Source organism: Rattus norvegicus, chromosome 6 (assembly GCF_021556685.1).
Source record: "Rattus norvegicus strain SHRSP/BbbUtx chromosome 6, alternate assembly SHRSP_T2T, whole genome shotgun sequence".
NCBI classification, from domain to species: Eukaryota; Metazoa; Chordata; class Mammalia; order Rodentia; family Muridae; genus Rattus; species Rattus norvegicus.
This window is the reverse complement of record NC_141539.1, coordinates 127074856-127094828: the sequence shown is the minus strand read 5'-3', so window position 1 is coordinate 127094828 and position 19973 is coordinate 127074856. Positions and strand designations below refer to the sequence as shown.

Genomic DNA, 19973 nt, shown 5'->3' with positions numbered 1-19973 from the left:
GTAATTAGTACTAAAAAGGACTGAGTTGTGGTCTGTGAGGAAAAGTAGGCCTCATAAGCAGTAGAAACCTAGTTTTAGCCTTAGGAACATCTTTTGTTCTGCCTCTGCACAGTGAAGATGGTTTCTGTCTTCAGCGTTTCTGTGCTAGGGATGGCAGCCGAGGCCTTTTGCATACTAGGAACATTGTCTGTGTCCCAGGCCCTGAACTTGCACCTTAAGGCTTTTGTAACTGAGTTTAAACAATAGTGGCTACTTTGTAAAACGTCTTATATGAATTTAAAATGGAAATTTTTCCTTAGAATATTTTGAAAAAGAAAATCTCTAAGTGTGTATAAAGTCAGCCCCTATAAAACTTACTTTAATACATGAAACATAAAAACATGTTCTAAAGCTACAGAAGCAAAATGAGCTTGAACTAGTTCATATGGAACTACCTTTATGATGCTAAATGGTTGAGTTTTTATTTTAAATAAAGACATTCCATTTTCCAAGACATGATTTATACAAGAAAACATATAATGTCCTGTTGAACATAAGCCAAATACATTCCCAGACGCTTTGTTACCCAAATCTTTTGAGAGAGTTCTTTATAGATGTTTTTGGCAGAAGCAGTCGTTTTAGAGGAAATATATAAGAAGTACCAGATTTTCTAAGAGATTTTCTAAGTTGCCATAAATGGTTAAATGTTATTTGTAATGACATAAACATCTGGGTGTGCTGGACAATGGCAACATTTAAATCGAGGGAAAAGGAATATTGGGTAAATAAGCTATTTCATACTTCTAGTTACATTTTAAATGAGTTTGACATTAATATCTAAACTAAGCAATGTTTTAGAAATTACAATTGAAAACTAATTTTTATAAACAAAGGGGAAACTGAATCACGTACTCATGAGAATATTTTGTGTACTTTAGCTCCTTTTCTTGAGTATTGACTGGATCACTCAGTATATAATTCATTTTATTTGTCCTTTCCAGAGAACACCAGTCATTCCTTCATTGTTCTATCAAGTATTCCTTGTTTATGTGCTGAGTACCAAGCACTAAATAGGCCCCGAGGATAGATAGGTGACAAAGGTCTCCTTCAGAAGTTGTACAGTCAGGCAGGGAGGGGAAGAAGGCAAGGAATTGTTTTAAAAGAACCAGAAGTGGCGGACAGCTACAAGTACACAGCAGAGCAGCTGAGCATTTGAACTCACAGCTGTGACAGCTGCACACGGACTGTGCAAGCTCAAGGCAGACAAAATCCCAACAGCCAGCAGGAGGTGAGTATGAAGCCCCACCCCTGTGAGGCCTTGTTGGCAATCGATGCCCTTGTGAGAAGAGTTGTATTTCTTTAAGAGTGTGCAGTCCCTAGTAAGGTAGCCATGCTCAAATGGAAGACACCCATCCAAACATATATGGACAGGACATCTTGGGCTCGATGGGTTATACATAAAAAGATACAAAATACTTAGTATAAAAATGTTTTTCAATTATAAAAAGTGGGAAAAAGACAAAAGGTTAGGTGAGTAGAGAAGAGGGACCTGGGAAACTGTAGGAGCAGGTAAGTAAGATTAAAGCATGTTGAACAAAATTATCCAAGAACTAATTGTAAAAAATTTAAAAGAAATTGTTTTGAAAGTTTTCTGTAAAGTGGTATTCCATTGTACTTGGTACTAGTGGTATAGGAGGGTAGGAAAGATCAGTGACTTACTGCAGTGGATGCATACAGGCTAAGTAGATTGGTAGCTAGGGAAACATCATTCTAGACGGAGGGATTCACATGAAATGAGGTGGCATACTCTGAAATGTTGAAAGAGTATAGTGCACGCAAGTGTGTGCTGGTGTGGAGGGTGTGCTGGTGTGGAGGGTGTGCTGGTGTGGAGGGTGTGTTGGTGTGGAGGGTGTGCTGGTGTGGAGGGTGTGTTGGTGTGGAGGGTGTGTTGGTGTGGAGGGTGTGCTGGTGTGGAGGGTGTGTTGGTGTGGAGGGTGTGCTGGTGTGGAGGGTGTGTTGGTGTGGAGGGTGTGTTGGTGTGGAGGGTGTGCTGGTGTGGAGGGTGTGCTGGTGTGGTGGGTGTGTTGGTGTGGTGGGTGAGCTAGTGCGGTGGGCTGGGAAGGTAGAAGGTAGATTTGCTGCATGTTGAAATAGAGCTCAGTCATAAATCACAAGCAGAGCGTAAGCTGTAAATGACAACACAAAGGAGATGGCAGAGGTGGGGCCACCCTGCTGCCATCGCAGCATGCTGTCCTGAGCACCCTGGAGAGCAGCACAGTTGGATTATCTCCCCTGGGGTCCCCCCAAGTAATCTTGTCATGTTTTAAGTAAGCTAATGGTTTTGTGCTGCATTCATGGTTTCTCATGGTTACGGTGGGACAGACCTGGTCAAAACTGGTGAGTTGAGGTGTTTCCACTACTGCTTGCCTAGGCTTGAGAGTCCAGTGCTTCTGCTCTCAAGTCTTGCAAGGGACGGTGACATCTGGATTTTAATTTGATAGATTGTGGCTGTCTTTCAGTTAGTAAAAGTGGTGTGTGGCAGGGCCGGGACCTTCTTGGAGGGACATTGTGTGTGAGGATTTGCAGTAGGAAGGTTTCAGAAGTGAGATCAATGCAGAGACCCTGAAAACCTCTTGCTCTTAGAGATTGACATGGAATTAATATTTACGAAGTGGGAAAAGCATTACAGCTTTCCTGTTCACAGATAAATTACAGCCCTATATTTTGGGATATGTCTTGTCTATGCAAATTGTTATAAAATAAATACTATGTGAGGATGCTTTTCAAACTTTCTGTATGGAACTGTAAGTGATCTGAATTGATAATGAAGGATTGAGGGAGACTAATAGAAAGGGAAAGCGTATTTGATTTGCTGGCATTAAAATATTATTATATAGGTGGGGGGTGGTGAGAAGGCTCAGTTAATAAAGTGCTTATTATTCGAGCATGAGGACATGAGTTTAGTCATTGACCCACAGAAAAACCAGGCATACTGGCTCTCTTGTGATATCAATGCTGGAGAGCTAGACACAAGGACCTCTGAGTCCTGGTGCCCAGCAGGTACACGGGAGTCAGTGAATCTGAGGTTCAGTGGGAGACCATCTGAGAAAATATGGTGTTAAGTAATTGAAGGGGACATCCAACAGTGACCTCTGGCTGTCACACACATGGACATGCATACACACTTGTATGCTATGCATGCATATGAATACTTAAATAATTGTGTTCATGAATTAATCCTGTGTGTGTGATTATATAAAATCTCTTGGGCCGGTCCAGTGACAGAATACTTGACTCTCACTGGGTTCAATCCCAGAGCTGAAAAATCTCAGTATCTCCAGCCCTCACCTTTCCCTCTCATACTCTTCCCACTGTTTCTGGCTTCTTTCAAGTGTGCATAGTGATTCCAACAAACTATGGAAGTAATACAGTAAGTCTCTTTTATTTTCAACACAAATTATGATATTATAGAATTCATATTAATGATATTGTACTATGTTAGTGAATTTTAAGTGTTACTTTAGGGGCTAGGAACCTATCTCAGTGGGTGGAACACTTGCATAACACGCTCACAGGCCCCTGAGTTTAATCCTCAGCACTGAGTAGAACAAGCCAGAGGGATATGTGTGTTACCTCAGCACGTAGGAGATACAGGCAAGAGGGTTGGAAGGTCAAGGTTGTCTTTGCATGCAAAGCAAATTCAGGGTCAGCCTGGGCTACATGAAACCCTGCCTTTAAAAAAAAGGAGAAGAAAAGGAAAGGTAACTTTTTAAATCGGCAATTAATTACGATGAGACAAAACAAAAGACAAAAAAAATATTCACTATGTACACCAAACCGTAAAATCCTGCCCTTCATACGGTTGAAGACAAAATGGTTCTTTGTTACTTTAAGTTAAAAATAGATGTGATACTCTTTTTAAAAACATTTAGTGTTAAGAGTGATTTTTGTATAAGTTGAAATTCAGAAATGAAAAGATCGTTTGGAGACAAGGATCCCTGGAGCAAGCTGTATGGTTAGACTAGGCAAATTAGTGAACTCTTAGTTCAGAGTGGGAGCCCCTGATGCAAAGACAGACAGACAGACAGACAGACAGACAGACAGACACACACAGAGAGAGAGAGAGAGAGAGAGAGAGAGAGAGAGAGAGAGAGAGAGAGAACATTCTTGCACATCTACTTTTACCTTGGTTATAATTAAATAAAGAAGCTGAATTATAGTAAATTTAACATTGTATCAAGTTTAAATTTATTCTGGGACTAGAGAGTTAGCTCACTGGTTACGAGCATGTACTGCTTTTTAGAGAATCCAAGTTTGGTTCCCAGCACCCATGCCCACACAACCACTCATGATTGTATGATTGTAGCAGAGGGTCCTGGGTGTCCTCTTCTGGCTTCCTGGGCTCTTGTGCTAGCGTACACTGTGATGATACTTAGCTTTATGTTCACTTGACAAAAGGTAGAGCCATCTGGAAAAGGGGAACCTCCATTGAGAACAAAGCCCTTGACTCAGTGACTCAGTTGGCCTGTGGACAAGCCTGAAGTGCGTTTTCTTGATTGATGTGTGAGGGCACAGCTCACAGTGAGTCCCAGGGCTTAGGACACTGGGCTATAGGGAAGCAGCAGAGTAAGCTATAGGAGCAAGCCAGCAAGCAGCATTCCTCCATGGCTCCAGCTTCATTTCCTCCCTTCAGTTTCTGCCCTGACTTCCTCAGTGATGGGCTGCACTGTGGATATAAGCTGAAACAACCCTGTCTTCCCCAAGCTGTTTTTGGTCATGGTGTTTTCTCACAGCAACAGAAACCCTAACTAAGACATACATTTACCCATACACAGCCACACATTTAAAAATCAAATTTTAAAAATTGTAAAGATTGCTAATGCAAATAACATCTCATATCCAATTTATTTATCGATGTTTATACAGACAAATGGGATTTCAGACATTTCTTCTTCTATTCACTCCTTTACATTGGCTCTTAAATGAGAAAAATGCAAAGTAAGGAGGGAAAATTACCAAGTATGGATATGAACCAAAATAATATATATGATTGCTGTTGATTGGAGCAAAATTTAATTGCTGTTTTAAGAAATCAGATGAAAGCAGGCATGGTGAGGCATGCTTTCAATCTCAGCATTCAGAGTCAGATGGCGGGGAGAGCACTGTGAGTTTGAGACCAGTCTGGTCTACATAGTTCCAGGACAGCCAGGGCTGTATAACGAGATCCTGTCTCCAAGACAAGAACAGGAACAAGAACACAAACAAGAACAGAAGGGAAGGAAGGAGATGAGGGAAGGAAGGAAGGAGATGAGGGAAGGAAGGAGATGAGGGAGGGAAGGAGATGAGGGAGGGAAGGAAGGAGATGAGGGAGGGAAGGAAGGAGATGAGGGAGGGAAGGAGATGAGGGAGGGAAGGAAGGAGATGAGGGAGGGAAGGAAGGAGATGAGGGAGGGAAGGAAGGAGATGAGGGAGGGAAGGAAGGAGATGAGGGAGGGAAGGAGATGAGGGAGGGAAGGAAGGAGATGAGGGAGGGGAGGAAGGAGATGAGGGAAGGAAGGAAGGAGATGAGGGAAGGAAGGAGATGAGGGAGGGAAGGAGATGAGGGAGGGAAGGAAGGAGATGAGGGAGGGAAGGAAGGAGATGAGGGAGGGAAGGAGATGAGGGAGGGAAGGAAGGAGATGAGGGAGGGAAGGAAGGAGATGAGGGAGGGAAGGAAGGAAGGAGATGAGGGAGGGAAGGAGATGAGGGAGGGAAGGAAGGAGATGAGGGAGGGAAGGAAGGAGATGAGGGAGGGAAGGAAGGAGATGAGGGAGGGAAGGAGATGAGGGAGGGAAGGAGATGAGGGAGGGAGGGAAGGGGATGAGGGAGGGAAGGAAGGAGATGAGGGAGGAAAGGAAGGAGATGAGGGAGGGAAGGAAGGAGATGAGGGAGGGAAGGAGATGAGGGAGGGAAGGAGATGAGGGAGGGAAGGAAGGAGATGAGGGAGGGAAGGAAGGAGATGAGGGAAGGAAGGAGATGAGGGAGGGAAGGAGATGAGGGAGGGAAGGAAGGAGATGAGGGAGGGAAGGAAGGAGATGAGGGAGGGAAGGAGATGAGGGAGGGAAGGAAGGAGATGAGGGAGGGAAGGAAGGAGATGAGGGAGGGAAGGAAGGAGATGAGGGAGGGAAGGAAGGAAGGAGATGAGGGAGGGAAGGAGATGAGGGAGGGAAGGAAGGAGATGAGGGAGGGAAGGAAGGAGATGAGGGAGGGAAGGAAGGAGATGAGGGAGGGAAGGAGATGAGGGAGGGAGGGAAGGGGATGAGGGAGGGAAGGAAGGAGATGAGGGAGGGAAGGAAGGAGATGAGGGAGGGAAGGAAGGAGATGAGGGAGGGAAGGAGATGAGGGAGGGAAGGAGATGAGGGAGGGAAGGAAGGAGATGAGGGAGGGAAGGAAGGAGATGAGGGAGGGAAGGAAGGAGATGAGGGAGGGAAGGAGATGAGGGAGGGAAGGAAGGAGATGAGGGAGGGAAGGAAGGAGATGAGGGAGGGAAGGAAGGAGATGAGGGAGGGAAGGAAGGAGATGAGGGAGGGAAGGAAGGAGATGAGGGAGGGAAGGAGATGAGGGAGGGAAGGAAGGAGATGAGGGAGGGAAGGAAGGAGATGAGGGAGGGAAGGAAGGAGATGAGGGAGGGAAGGAAGGAGATGAGGGAGGGAAGGAAGGAGATGAGGGAGGGAAGGAGATGAGGGAGGGAAGGAAGGAGATGAGGGAGGGAAGGAGATGAGGGAGGGAAGACCTGGCGGTGGGGGCCTGGGTCAGCTGACCGTGACTAACCCAGCTCATAGCCCTGTAGTCAGGAGATGACACAAATGGAGGACTCTGACCCACCTCGAGACGTTCTCTGTCATCAATCACAGGTAAAATGGAAAGTTACGGGGCATGTGCTGACTCGCTGCACATTCGACTTTGATTCTGAAACGTGGCATCATCTCTGGGTGTTTGTGGTGGAAGGTTTACGTGTCAGGCACGCAGTCTCAGCTGATTGACTGCTTAGCTGGAAGGTGCCCCCCAGCCCTAGCCTGCGTTGCTAGAGTTATTTGGGTGTGTATGATTATTCACAGGACTGTTATATTGGACTAGAACCCATTTCTGAATGTGAATATTTTGCCTGCCCATATAAATATAGTTCTGATTTCAAATTGTGGTTTGAGTTCAGTTTTTGTAGAGACATATTCAGAATTTCTGAGGGGAGGAGAGTAAGTGTTGCTGGAGAAAAAGATGAGTCCTGAGGGACTTTGCAATGGGTGTGTGACTTCCTTTTCTTCCAGCCTCTCAAAATTAATCCGTTCCTTCCCATGCTTCCCTCTCGGTCCTTTTATTTGCCCTCGTCTACTCTAATGTCACAGTACAGTCACACACATGGGTCTGAAGCAGCCCTGCGCTTTCTATAGTGCGTTAGATCAGGACCAATAGTGAGCTGCAGACTTTGGCTTTCTGACTTATATTATTAAAATACCTTCTATTAGACTCTTTGCCATATGAGTTTACTCTGAAGATGTCTGTCTATCATCAGGCCTCTGTTTGTTTGGTATTCTTTGAGATGAGGCTTTGCTATGTTGCCCAAGCTGGTTTCAGCCTCTCATGCTCAACTGATCCTTCTGCCTTGGCCTCCTCAGCCGCTGGGACCACAGGTGCAAACCACAATGCCCAGCTTATTTTAAAAAATAATTTTTATTAGTCGTTACTCTGTGTACATAGGATGTGCACTGGGCCGTATGTGCGCACATGTCGTGGTGCACATAGGGGTCAGAAGACAATTTTCCAGTCAGTTCTCTCCCTCCATCTTTCTGTGGATTCCAGAGATAAAACTCAGGCCACCATGCTCACAGAGCTGCACTTTTTGTTTAAATGTAGATTACTCTATGGTTTATGTGGCAGGAACATACCGTCCGATACAAATAAGCCGTGAGCCTTGTGCCGTTCCCTCCCTCCTTCCCTTTTCTCTTTTGAGAAAGCTTAGGTTGGCCCTGGGCTCCTGAGTGCTTAGATTGCAAGCATGCACTAACTACCATGCTTGAGGCAAGTTTTTGTTTTATGCCTACACTGAAATAGTGAATAAATAAAAAAAATTATATACACACATACATGCATATATATTGGAGCTGGAGAAATGGTTCAGCAGTTGCTCTTCCAGAGGACCTGAGTTTGATTTCCAGCACCCACATGGCAGCTCACAACTGTCTCTTAGCTCTAGTCCCAGGGTATCTAATGCCATGCATATGGTACACAGACATGCATACAGGTAAAATACCCAAATACATGAAATAAAGGCAAACTCTTAAAAAGATTATTATTTTTATGTGTCTACATGTTTTTATGTGCACCATGTATACATTTCTGTGAGGGCATCAGATCTCCTGAACCTAGAGTTCCACATGGTTGCAAGACGCCATGTGGGCTCTGGGAACCAGACCCAGCTCTTCTGCAGGAACAGAGAATACTGAACCCATGAAATTAACTTTTATACTCTATTTTAAATGACATATATCCCCAAATTATTATCATTTGAAATGTAATCAGTGTAAAACACATTTTAGAACAAGAAGGTAGCAAGGCTAGAGATGAGGAGGGTTCGTAAGAGGGCTTGCTGTGCAAGCATAAAGGTGTGCGTTTGGATCCCAGCACCCGTGTGGAAGATCCACATGTTCACCCTCACACCATAAGCCCAGCACTGTGGGGTCCCCAGGGAGCCTCTGGTGAGGGACTCTTGTCCCAAGGGACTAAGGCAGAGAGTGAGCTCTCCTCCGGCATCTGTGTGAGCACACAGGCACCTGTGCTTAGAGTGGGGAGTCTGAGCTGTTTCCCAGCCACTGTTCTGTAGGCCTGGAGGAGGGGATGTCTTTACAGTGATCCTGCTTCAGCTTGCTGATTTGGTGTTTTTCCAGTGGCCAAGAGTTCTGTTGCATCTAGAATGCAATACTAAAGACCCAAATAACAACACATACCCACAGTGTAAAGTATTTGAAGAATCCAGGAGAAAATGCCCTTTATTGAGTCAAACTTCAGTAATACTCCTCCTACCCCTGCTCTTTGTATCCAATTTAAAATTCCTTATTTGAAAGACAGGAAAGGGAAAGTTTATAGATTTTCCAAACTCAAACTCTATTTGTATAGCATGGTTATGGCAACGTAAAGCTAGGCTGTAATAGGAATAGCATTTTGTCATTTAGAATTTTGCAATTTACAGAAGCACAGTCCACTGCAAACCTTTAACACGGCTGCTTTCTATTTGCACTTAGTGCTGTAAATCAGCATTCTAGTCACTGTACAGGACAGAATGGAGACAAAGGAGAGCCCCTCCTGTGTCTTAGGAAATATGCAAGGTGAGGGACTTCAGAATGAAGAGTGGATGTGAGTCAGAGTAGCCAGTACTGGTAAATAAGAGCCCTTGTCTGTGGGAGGAAACATGCAGGATTTTGTGGGAGACTAGAGTCAGAAAATACACCAGACATTGACAGTCAGTTAACTCTTCAAAACCATGCTGAAGGAACAGCACGGGAATCATGTAATGCTGGAGCAGATGTTTTCCCGGGAGGAGAATTCGGGTAGGCATCAGGCCAGACACTGGCCTCATACCATGCACAGGGATGAGCTCAGTAAGGGTCATGGTCCTAAGTATTATATTCAAAACCATAAAGGGCCTAGACAGTATAGGAGTGAATCTTCACGGTGCTGGGCAAAGCCAACACAAAGTAAATTAACTTCATCAGAATGCAAAATGCTAATGTCTTAAGAAATGAGGAAGAGAAATGACACAGAGAATGGAAAAGTGCCTGGTAAGGGGACTCCCTAGCCATCCCCATTGGGGAGGCGCTGTGTGCTCCCCACCCTTTCACGCAGCCTCCTGAAATCATTAAGAGTGTCTTCCAGCTCAGGCTGTCTGCTCCTAAGTGTGAGGGTGGACTCTTGGACAGAGAGGTCCTTCAGCCAAGAGGTCTGATGCTTTGGCACAATTAGCTTGTGAATAGGGCGTCTCCCAATTTAATTTACACTTTACCTATAAATATTGCCTGGATTCCAACCATTTTACAGGTTTTGTTTATTTTAAAGTACAATTTGGACATTATCTAAACATCCTCCTAAGTCAGCAGCAGCATTGTACCCCGATTAGCATGTGATGCTCTCCATCGTGCGTAGAGATTTCCTCTCTGAAGAGAAGAGCCCTTTGCCCTGATGGCTGAGCTAAGCCACGGGGTTGGTTTCTTAGACACTCTCCTGGCTCACCAACCCCGGAGCGCAGCCAGGAAAACAGCAAGGAAAATCTAAAGCTGGCCTTTCTGCTTCCTCCCAGTAAGAGAGGTGATCTGAAAACACATTGTGCAAGAGAGCAAGCACGGCAGTCAGTCGCTCTTTGCAAGTTTCAAAGAGGATGGAAACCTGTTGTGGTTTTTGCACTTCTGTCAAGGGATGCATCATCCGCTCGGGGGCAAGCCATGCAGAACACTGCCTCCTTGCCTTTGAGGTGACTTTGTAATAGAGGTCCCAAGTTCCCTGGGCCAAAGAAAAGGTGACAGCAGTCGGCCATTCTCCAGTAGACAGGGCATGCGTCCATGTTTCTGAGTAAGTCTTGCCGTGCGTTTATCCACGCTGCCCAGTCAATGCTGTTATCCACTTCCTCTTAACACAGATGAGCTCCACCAAGAGATGCTGGATGATGCGCAGAAGAAATTGATGAGCTTAGTGAACAGCACGGAAGGAAAAGTGGACAAGTAAGCTTTGCTCTTGGCTCCCGCTTGTGTTTTACGGAACTGCTTTTTTAAAGTCTGTTTCCCTACTCATTTCTTTTCTCAAAACCGTATGCAAGAATTAAAAAACATCACTTCCATATGAAATACTTAGAAAATAAAAAGTTTATTGTTAACATTTCCCCCTCTTCACTACCCTTAGGTAACATATCTAACATTAAAATATAGCTCTGAAACCTGGTTATTTATGTAATAATATCTGATATAATATTTTAAAATCTAAAATATTTAAATTTTTAATAAGTTTGGCTGGGGACACATAACATGTCTCCGTTTTGCGTCTCAGTGAGAATCACCTGTGGAGGTGTTGGGAGTTACCACGAGGTACCTCCTTCAGCTGGCTGTGGTCTAAGGACATGGGTGGGTAATAAGCATGCATTTTAGGTTGTCGGAAATATTCCTAATTAGACTTAGTACTGTAGACTAAGCTACTGTAGACTATCTTATTATTCAGTCTCTGTAATTAAGCATCTTACTGTTTAAACATAAGAAAATGTTTGTTTGTTTAGTGTTTAGGTGTGGTTGTGGTAGATAGGCCATGTTAGGTTGACCTCCACTGTTTCTGCCTTGATTTTCCTAGAGTCCTCATGAGAAACCTCTTCATTGGTCATTTCCACACACCTAAGAACCAGCGTCATGAAGTGCTTCGGCTCATGGGGAGCATCCTGGGTGTTAAAAGGGAGGAAATGGAGCAGGTAACAGGCAGTAAAAGCACTCTAAGTCCCCCTTTCCTCTATGCACCCCCTACCTCTTTCTTTGTAGTTTTCTTATTCTGTGTACTCCCCCCCCACCCCCTCCCTCTTTCTCTGTATCTGTTTTCCTTGGGAATGGAATCTAGCTTGTCTCTCACTGTGTTAGGTGAGTGATCCACCGCTGACCTACATCCTGGTTCTCCTTCTAAATGTTTATAATTACATTTATAATATAGGGCATCCTGGAAAATAGTTCCTTTTTACTGTATATATAACTTGGGTTTAATACAGTTTTCTTGACCAAAGAGGTGCTTTTGTTCAGTTTGTGTGGTGTTAGTTAAGTATTTTACAACTTATAAACCAGTTGTGTTATCAGATGATTGAAGGTTTTGAGATATAACCACATCCAGAGCATTTATCAGACTGTGTGGGGTGGCACTTTGTGTTCTGTCACCCATCCGTCTAGGAGACACCTACTAGAACCCGAGTTACAAAGCTTGCTTACTCTTCTGTCCAATCCCAGCAGAGTGGCTCTTACCTTCTTGTCTTAGAATGATAGTATTTTTCTGTTTTAAAATGTCCTTACAGCTGTTCGCTGAAGATCAAGGTGGTGTTACTCGGTGGATGGCTGGATGGCTGGGAGGAGGATCGAAAAGTGTGCCCAATACACCTTTGAGACCAAATCAACAGTCCGTGTTTAATAGTGTAAGACCCAGTTTTATTCCTGCTGAACATGAACCATAAAGTGATTGCACACTACTCATTTGCAGTGTCAGATTTCTCCTGCATCATTTAACACAGCCTCAGTAACATACCAACATATTTTTTCATAGTCTTTTTCAGAACTCTTTGTTAAGTTTCTGGAAACAGAATCTCATCCATCTGTCCCGCCCCCAAAGCTGTCCGTTCATGACCTGAAGCCTTTAGATTCTCCAGGAAGAAGGAAAGTCGACACAGGCACAGCCGAAGGCTTTAGAGGTAAAATGGGGGATGTGCTTTTCCCTCAGTGGTAAAAGTCAGATGCTTAGCTTATGATCTGTTACTAATCTGTTACTCGTGATAGTGACATAAACTTTTCAGTGTTTTGAAATTGTAATACTGCTTCCAAAATTCTGATGTCGCTAAATTTGGACTTTATATGTTTTAATAGCTTATAATTTATTTGTTTTAATTAATGTAAACAGCATGAAATGTTTTTATGTAGGAATAATTCCTAAAGTCTTCATGAGAAATATTTCATTGGCTGTTTTCACACACCTCAAATCATATAGATATATTATAGTATATTTATATTTATATAGACGTTGTAGTAACCTGTGATTTTACTTGCAATTTTATTTTAATTATCAGTATAAGTCACTTTGAATTACTCTCCTGGAAATGGTAGCGACCTAGTTACATCTTTGTCCCCTGTTTGCATTTCTCTCTGATGGCACTTTTTTTTTTTTTTACTTTGTCTGCCTTTATTTTATGCTGATGAGTCTCAGTGAGGAGCATCTCAGTGTGACAGGCGGAGCTCATGTCTGGGTTAATCTGGCCATGAGCTCTGGAGGTTCGTGGGCGCATCTTAGATGCTGTGTTCACCCGCGTGTGTTCAGTGATAGAGAATCTCCGTCCAAGCCCTTCAGTTCAGCATCACTCTCTGCATTTTTAAGCATGTGTAGCAAAAATTCAGCACTCTTTTTTGGCCACCACTCTTTGGCCTGGACACACCTACCAACACCACCATTATACCACTGGAATGACATACACGGCTTCTTTAAAGTGACATCCTTCAGATACTTGGTGGCTTTGCAGATATGCATACCCTTGATGCCCTGGGCAGTTTCCCGGGTGTTGTTAAAGTGAACACAAAGGTTTGAACCTCTTGATTTGCATGATTTTATGGGGTTCTCTGGGTCACGAGAGTATTGAACCATCTTCACAGGTGACCTCTGGCCGCTTACAGATGGTACTTCTTATTAATCAAAGTTACAAGCGTAATTTATAGTCAGAAAATGATTTTCATCTTTGGATTTCTTTTTATTCAATAACCAAACTTTGCCACATAAATAATATATATATATAATGTTGGTTTAGTTAACTCACCCAAATATCACCTAAACATCCAGGAATGTGCCAAAGCACCCTCGCATGTGGAAAAGTCAGTCTGGAAGGAAATGGTTGGCGGTTACATGTGTGTGTTTTTGATCCCATTGAGTTGTAATGGTCTTGGTTATTTTATATTGATGATATTGGTATACAGTAACATTTCTTGAGCTGAAATTTAATTATCCACTAGACTATAAACCAATTCTCTTTTCCCTATAATTTACATAATTTAGCATAGACTTTAGAAACATACGCTTCCTAGTTTATACCATACACCATAGTTAAATTTAGATAAAATATTTAAAAACTGCTGTTTTAGAATTTTTAAAACTTTAATTATTTAGACAAGTATTTCTTTTTTTTTTTTTTTAACTTTTTTGGTACAAAGGTGAAGTCATTAAGATATACGGTTTGCCTGCTAAATGCAGTGAGAAGTTGTCACTCTAGGGACATAGACTGTGCTCCTTTCTTTTTCCTGTTAGAGCAGGCAACAGCTTCCTGAAAGACATTCTTCATCACAACATCTCCACCCTTCCTGTACCCTCTCTCCCTCCCAAATGCTTGTGTAAAACCGAGCTTGTTAGCACAATTTCAGCTCTCAAAGTAGAGCAGAGGGTCACCCTCAGCTATTAGGGGTTCATGGCCAGCCTAAGCTAGAGACCCTGTGTCAACAACAAACTTCAACGACTGTGTTGATTACTGTGTTCAGAGGGTTCTTTCATTAAACCTCTTTGTGAAGGATAGAAGGTAAATCTCTATCTTATCTTCTAGATACAGCGGAATCCAGGGCAGGAAGAAGAACAGACATGAATCCATTCTTGGCTCCCCGCTCAGCAGCCGTGCCCCTTATTAACCCAGCTGGACATGGGCCTGGTGGGCCTGGGCATCTCCTTCTGAAACCCATCTCAGACGTTCTACCCACGTTTACACCTTTGCCAGTGTCGCCTGACAACAGCGCTGGTGTTGTGCTGAAAGACCTTCTAAAGCAATAGGTAGCTTTCAGGGCTGAGACTATGTAGCACTTTAAAGAAACCATGACACTGTGTGTGTGTGAACTTATCACAAAGTGGCCTTCTGGAGAGTTATGTATTTATAATTGTAATTTCTCTGTTAATAAAAATATTCTTAATGCTTTTAGAAATTGCAGGTGTCAGAAGAGCAAGTATGGAAGATATAATCTGCTTTTTTTTTCCCTTTATGATGTTACCTAATTTAAAACTAGAAACATTTGGTTTCCTTTTCAATTTACAAAACTCTAAAGGAGAGGCAAGAACAGTAAACTGTGCCTGCTTTTATCTCCCTGCATTTTCAAGCTCATTTAATATATGAGCATGTGGTTCATCTTTTAAAGATAAGGAATCAACTGTCCCCGACCCCCCATTGATGCCTAATAAAGGCTTCTGTCCATGGAGCAGAAAATGCCCTGCAGTGCGCATGCATCGGTCACCTGTAGAGGACCGTGTGCTCTGCAGAGAGCAGAGGACAAAGCTGGTCCTGGGAGGTTGTCAGCGCCCCGAGGCAGAGCAGGTATTTGGTTCTATGCAATTTCATCGTATGTATAGATTCATCTGACCATCTCAGTCAGGATCCAGCTCTTCATCGGAAGGATCCCTCACCTCTAATCCCTGTCAGCCACCAACTGTCACCCTCTATAATTTTGTTGTTCTGTAAATGCTGTTTAAATGAAATCATATGTTATGTAACCTCTTGAAAATGGGTGTTTTTCACTTAGCATAATTCCCCTGAGATTCATCCAAGTTGTTTCATGGGTCAGTAGTTTGTTTGTTTTTATTGTGGAGTACATGCTGTGAGTAACTAAATGGTATCATTTAGTTTCAGGAGCTGAAATGTCTTTTTAAAGTATCACCTACAACTGCAGGTTTCCAGCTCATGGTTAATCCCACCACTTGAGAGACAGAAGCAAGAAGATTGCTTAGGATTTGGGGCCAGCTTGGTATATACAGTGGATTTCAGGCTAGCCAGAGCAATAACCATAGTGAGCCCCTCCCTCAACACACATGAACACACACACACACACACACACACACACACACACACACACACACACCCCAATCAAAAAGCATAAGGTTTTCATGCACAAATGCACACATACATGTTACTTTCGTGGGAGGTTACACTTTATGTATGGCTGCATCCACGTGAACCTTAGACCACTGTTAGCAGTATCCCGAGCCCTGTCCTCCTGCCTCTGTGTGAGCCTCACCTGTGTGGGGTGCAGCACTCTGCTAGCCGTGCTGGTCATTTCAGCACACTAACACCAGGGGTTAGCATTTCTGAACCTTTTCACAAAGCCGCTGCAAAGGAAAAGCAGCCCAAGTCCACAGCCTCACTGAGTCCACGGCTTCACTGTATCAGGGGTTCACATTGGCATCAGTTGTTGCCGTTGTACATTCAAAAGTCATTTCTGGCATATTTTGTAAATTCAGATAAGCCTTTAAAACAGAAAACCCTATCTAGCAAGGGAAGGTGGAAATGAGACTAATTCGGAAGTGTGGACAGTCCTGGCGCCTGCCACGCTAACTTGGGTTGTTTGTAAACTGTACATTTCTAATGTGTCTGAAAGTCTGGAGGTTTTAATGATGTGCTGATGGTTAAAATATCTTTTTCTGAAAAATTAGGTAACGGAGATAGTGCTGCTTTCTGATGTCACCTGTGTCCTAAACTCACTTACTATCCTAACTTCTCTGCCCTGTGTCAGAAAGAGTTGCCAGCAGAGTTAATAGCAATGCTAAGCTGCCCCGGCCACCGTTGCCGATGTTACAGATGCCCCTCAGCTTACAGCGGGCTCACAGCCCACTAACCCACCGTCAGAAAAAGCACCTTGAGTGGAGCATCTGTTTGCTGTGCTCACCGTCAGTCTGCCCCCCCGGGGCCACTCAGCCGAGCACCAGCCACACCAGCCAGGCTCCACTGCTGCCCAGATCGAAGAAAAGAGAAACTCTAAGTCTGAAGCTTGATTTCTGTTCAATGTATATCATTTTGGCAAACTCCAAAATTGAAACAGTGAAGCCATTGTAAGTGAGGGTCTACTGAGACAGGTTTATACTTTCTTAAAACCTTTCTCTCATTAGCCTGGATGGGCGCTGCTTGGAAGGAAATTTTAACCTCTGAATGAAGTAGCCTAAAGACTAGCTTTACAGTAAGAAGAAAATGGAAGGTGTTACTGTTTTCTTTAAAGAAGAGGTACATGGAGGCTATTTAAACAGTGTGTTTTATATTTAAATAACTTTATGACATTTGAAGTTCCTTGACTAAAACCTTCCTTCCCTCACTGGTTCCTGTATCCTAAGTTTGAAGGCTGCTGCAGGGAGGAGTCCACACCAGGCATCCAGGGACACTGTGTGGCATGGCTGTCTGCCCTGTCTGAAAGCGCAGCACCTACTGCCTCTGTGTGTGCATTGATCTGAGTGCGCGTTGATCGGAGCCCGGCAGAGCCCGCCAGCTTCTCTGAAACCACGTTGTGTCCGAGATGAAGCATCTGCTCGAGCAGAAAGCAAGAAGCACACACGTTCAGTGACTCCAGGACACTGCTAGAGGCTCGCTCTCCGGCAGTGCCATGGCGACTGCAGAAGTCTGCTCTTGAGATCTGCAACCACTTTGTGGAATTTGTGGTTGAGTTTGGCATCAGAAGCCACAGGTTTCCTGTAGTGTTGTAACTGCTGTAAGTGGGCTGTTGGTGTCTTTCTGCACTTAGAATTTGTAGTTGAATTTTGCATTGGAAGCCACAGTTCTTCACAACATTCCTAATGGTTTTCAAGTACAGTGAAATACACTATCAAGAATTCACCCTGCCATTGGTGTTGATTGAGTGTAGTCACCGGCATGTGTGCTGTTCAGTTTCATATCCTGATATTCTTGTTTGTTTTTAAAAGGGGGGATGGGGACCAAAGCACATAGTCAGGAGGATGGCATCCAGCTTGCCAGCCAAACACCAACTGTTACCCAGGAAAAGCCTTTAGTCCCTTTAATCATCTCAAGGATTCAGAGGCTGGAAGTGCTCACCCACGTCAGCTGTGGGAGGGAGGAGGGCTGGCACAGGTGAGGATGAGACCATTGGAACTGGGAGTTTTAAAGAAATTTTCATATATCAAAGCATTTAAAGCATCTAGCAACAAAGATATTTCTTCTGTAAATATCAGTTAGGTAATATTTATTTTATCTATCCCTGTGGGAAAATGGTGATCGTTGTAATGTTGGCATTTGTGATGATTTGCAAATCTTTACATTTAACTTATTATGATTTAATCACCTAAAATTGATACATTGTCTTGATTTATAGGAAGGTATCTAAGTGTGAGAAATTCCAACTGTACCATAAGATTGCGTTGTGTTTCATATAGCGCTAAAGCCGATGCGCTCTCGAATTTCTCGGGAGCATTGCAAGGCGAAGAAGCCTCCAAATAAAAATGATGTAAGTCGGCTGTGTCCTCATCCACAATAAAAACATTGGGAAACAGCTGCCGGTGTCTCTTGAGGAGAAGTGACTTGCCTGTATTGTTTGTAGCAGCCTCTGATGACGTGGGTGTTCACTCACTTTACACATCTGCTGCAGGGATGTTGTAAAAATATAAAAAAATAAAAAATGAATGGTTGTCTTTTACCCACTCTAGATCTACACTGCAGTGCCCCAGATATCTGCTGGACATCTTAATTCTCAGTCAACAAAGCGTCTCACCTGCTGTGCCCCATCCTATATCACACTGCCGAAGGCCTCTCTCTGAGCCTGGCAGCAATCTCTCCACCTATCTAGTTCCCAAGGCAGGTTTCCATGCCAGAAACACACATCCCAACTCTGGCAGCCCAGCCCAGCCGCCACACACTTTCTTACACTTAAATCGCTACATGAAAGAAAACAATAACCTTTGACCCAATTGATAAGATATAATTGCCCACCTAAGCATACAAAACCCAGTACCATCCGTCCCTTAAGAACATTAATAACAACCTGTAAATATACAGAGTGGAATCTTAACATCATCTTCCATTTTCTCTCCTCCGTGGCTTTCTCTGTCCTCCTCTGTTCCAGTCTCCTCTTCCTTCAAACTTTTCTCCCGCCCATCCCTCCTTCTCGTCCAATGACAGGCCTCCTCCTATCTTGTACCTGCCTCACCTGTGACATCGTCCCACACAAGGATTCAGCCTTAGATGCTAACTAAGCATGGTCCACTCAAGACTCAGGATTGCGTGTGAAAGGATGATCTGAGGGTTTAGGTTTAGCTGGTGGACTTCTTATTGTCCCCTTCAGAGGGTGCAATGTGCATCACTGGTCACTTAGTCTTTCTCCAAGGTCGTTCAGACACCTTCATTTGCTCTTAGGCGCAGAACCTATTTTTAATTCTTCCTGTTCTAGCATTGGAAGGGGTTAGTTTTACTTTGACCTCTTTTGTGTGACCTTTGACACGATCACTCTGCTACATCACTTTTCTCAACTGAATGGTACCCACCCGATAGCAGCCTTGCACAGTTACAAGAACAAGTGACAGGTTTGTTCATGTGTGTACAAATAGTTGTACAGGGGTGTGTTATGGGAAGTCTGCTAAGAGGGAATAAGAAACCTGAGGCTTGTGCCGAGGGGTGAGACAGACACGTGCAGGTGAAAGAAGTGTGGGAACTATTCTTGGGGTCACACTCAAGGTGCTGAAGGGCCCTGGTTTGGGCTGGCAGACAAACGGAAGGAGCGTATCTTGAAGGAAATAGGCTAGTAAATGAAGTACCAACAGGCGGTGGTTCTAGCCCCGTCCGGTTCTAGTGAAGCAACTGAACCTTCTTCCTGTCCTTAACTCGGGTCATGTGAATGGAGAGTAACTGAGGGTTTTATAGCACACTGTCAAAACGTTGCACACACTATAAATTACTAATCCTTTATAATTGCAGCAATATTTATCTTGGCGATAAGGAATAATTTAAAATGTCACATCATTTAAGGCAAACATTTGAACCTTCAGTTGGTTTTCTGCCTTGGCCCCTAACGGAGCCTTCATGGAGCCATGCTGGGGTTAAGAAGTCAGCAGCTTGCCCTGTAATGATGGCCTGACTGAAGATTTTCAGCTGCCTTTTTACACGTTCTTTTTCAGCTCTAACAACCTTTAACTTTAGTTTACCATTCCTGGCCCTCTCAGTTAAATCTGGGTAATTTGAAGTATTTGGCTGAATTTCATACAAAGTTTTGTTAAATTTGTTTTCTAGATAGCCCAGAAATTCCTTAAAAATCCAAGATACATTTTTGTAGTTGCTGTCACTTTGGAATACAGGCTTGTGTGCATGTTGAAGGTGAGTGAATTCTCTCACAGTAGAGGGTCTCCACCCTTGAGCCACAGTGACCTGGCGTGTGTCCTTAACTCCCCCTACAGATGTGAAGCAAAGCAATCTACATCTGCCTTGAGTTTCCTGTATGGCTTGTTTTAAGTAG

General features: G+C 43.7%; 1 protein-coding gene across 3 annotated transcripts in view; it reads left to right on the top strand.

The window, feature by feature from the left end:
- Positions 1-18022, top strand: part of Trip11 (thyroid hormone receptor interactor 11) — a 68361-nt gene extending 50339 nt beyond the window's left edge. Inside the window, exons 17-22 of one of the 3 annotated variants that reach the window (XM_087553438.1) lie at positions 10643-10724; positions 11341-11455; positions 12041-12157; positions 12286-12430; positions 14315-14535; positions 16855-18022. In XM_087553438.1, the coding sequence (XP_087409564.1) occupies positions 10643-10724; positions 11341-11455; positions 12041-12157; positions 12286-12430; positions 14315-14535 (680 nt within the window). In that variant the 3' untranslated portion in view covers positions 16855-18022. 3 annotated transcript variants of the gene reach the window in all.
- The last annotated feature ends 1951 nt before the right edge of the window (positions 18023-19973 follow it).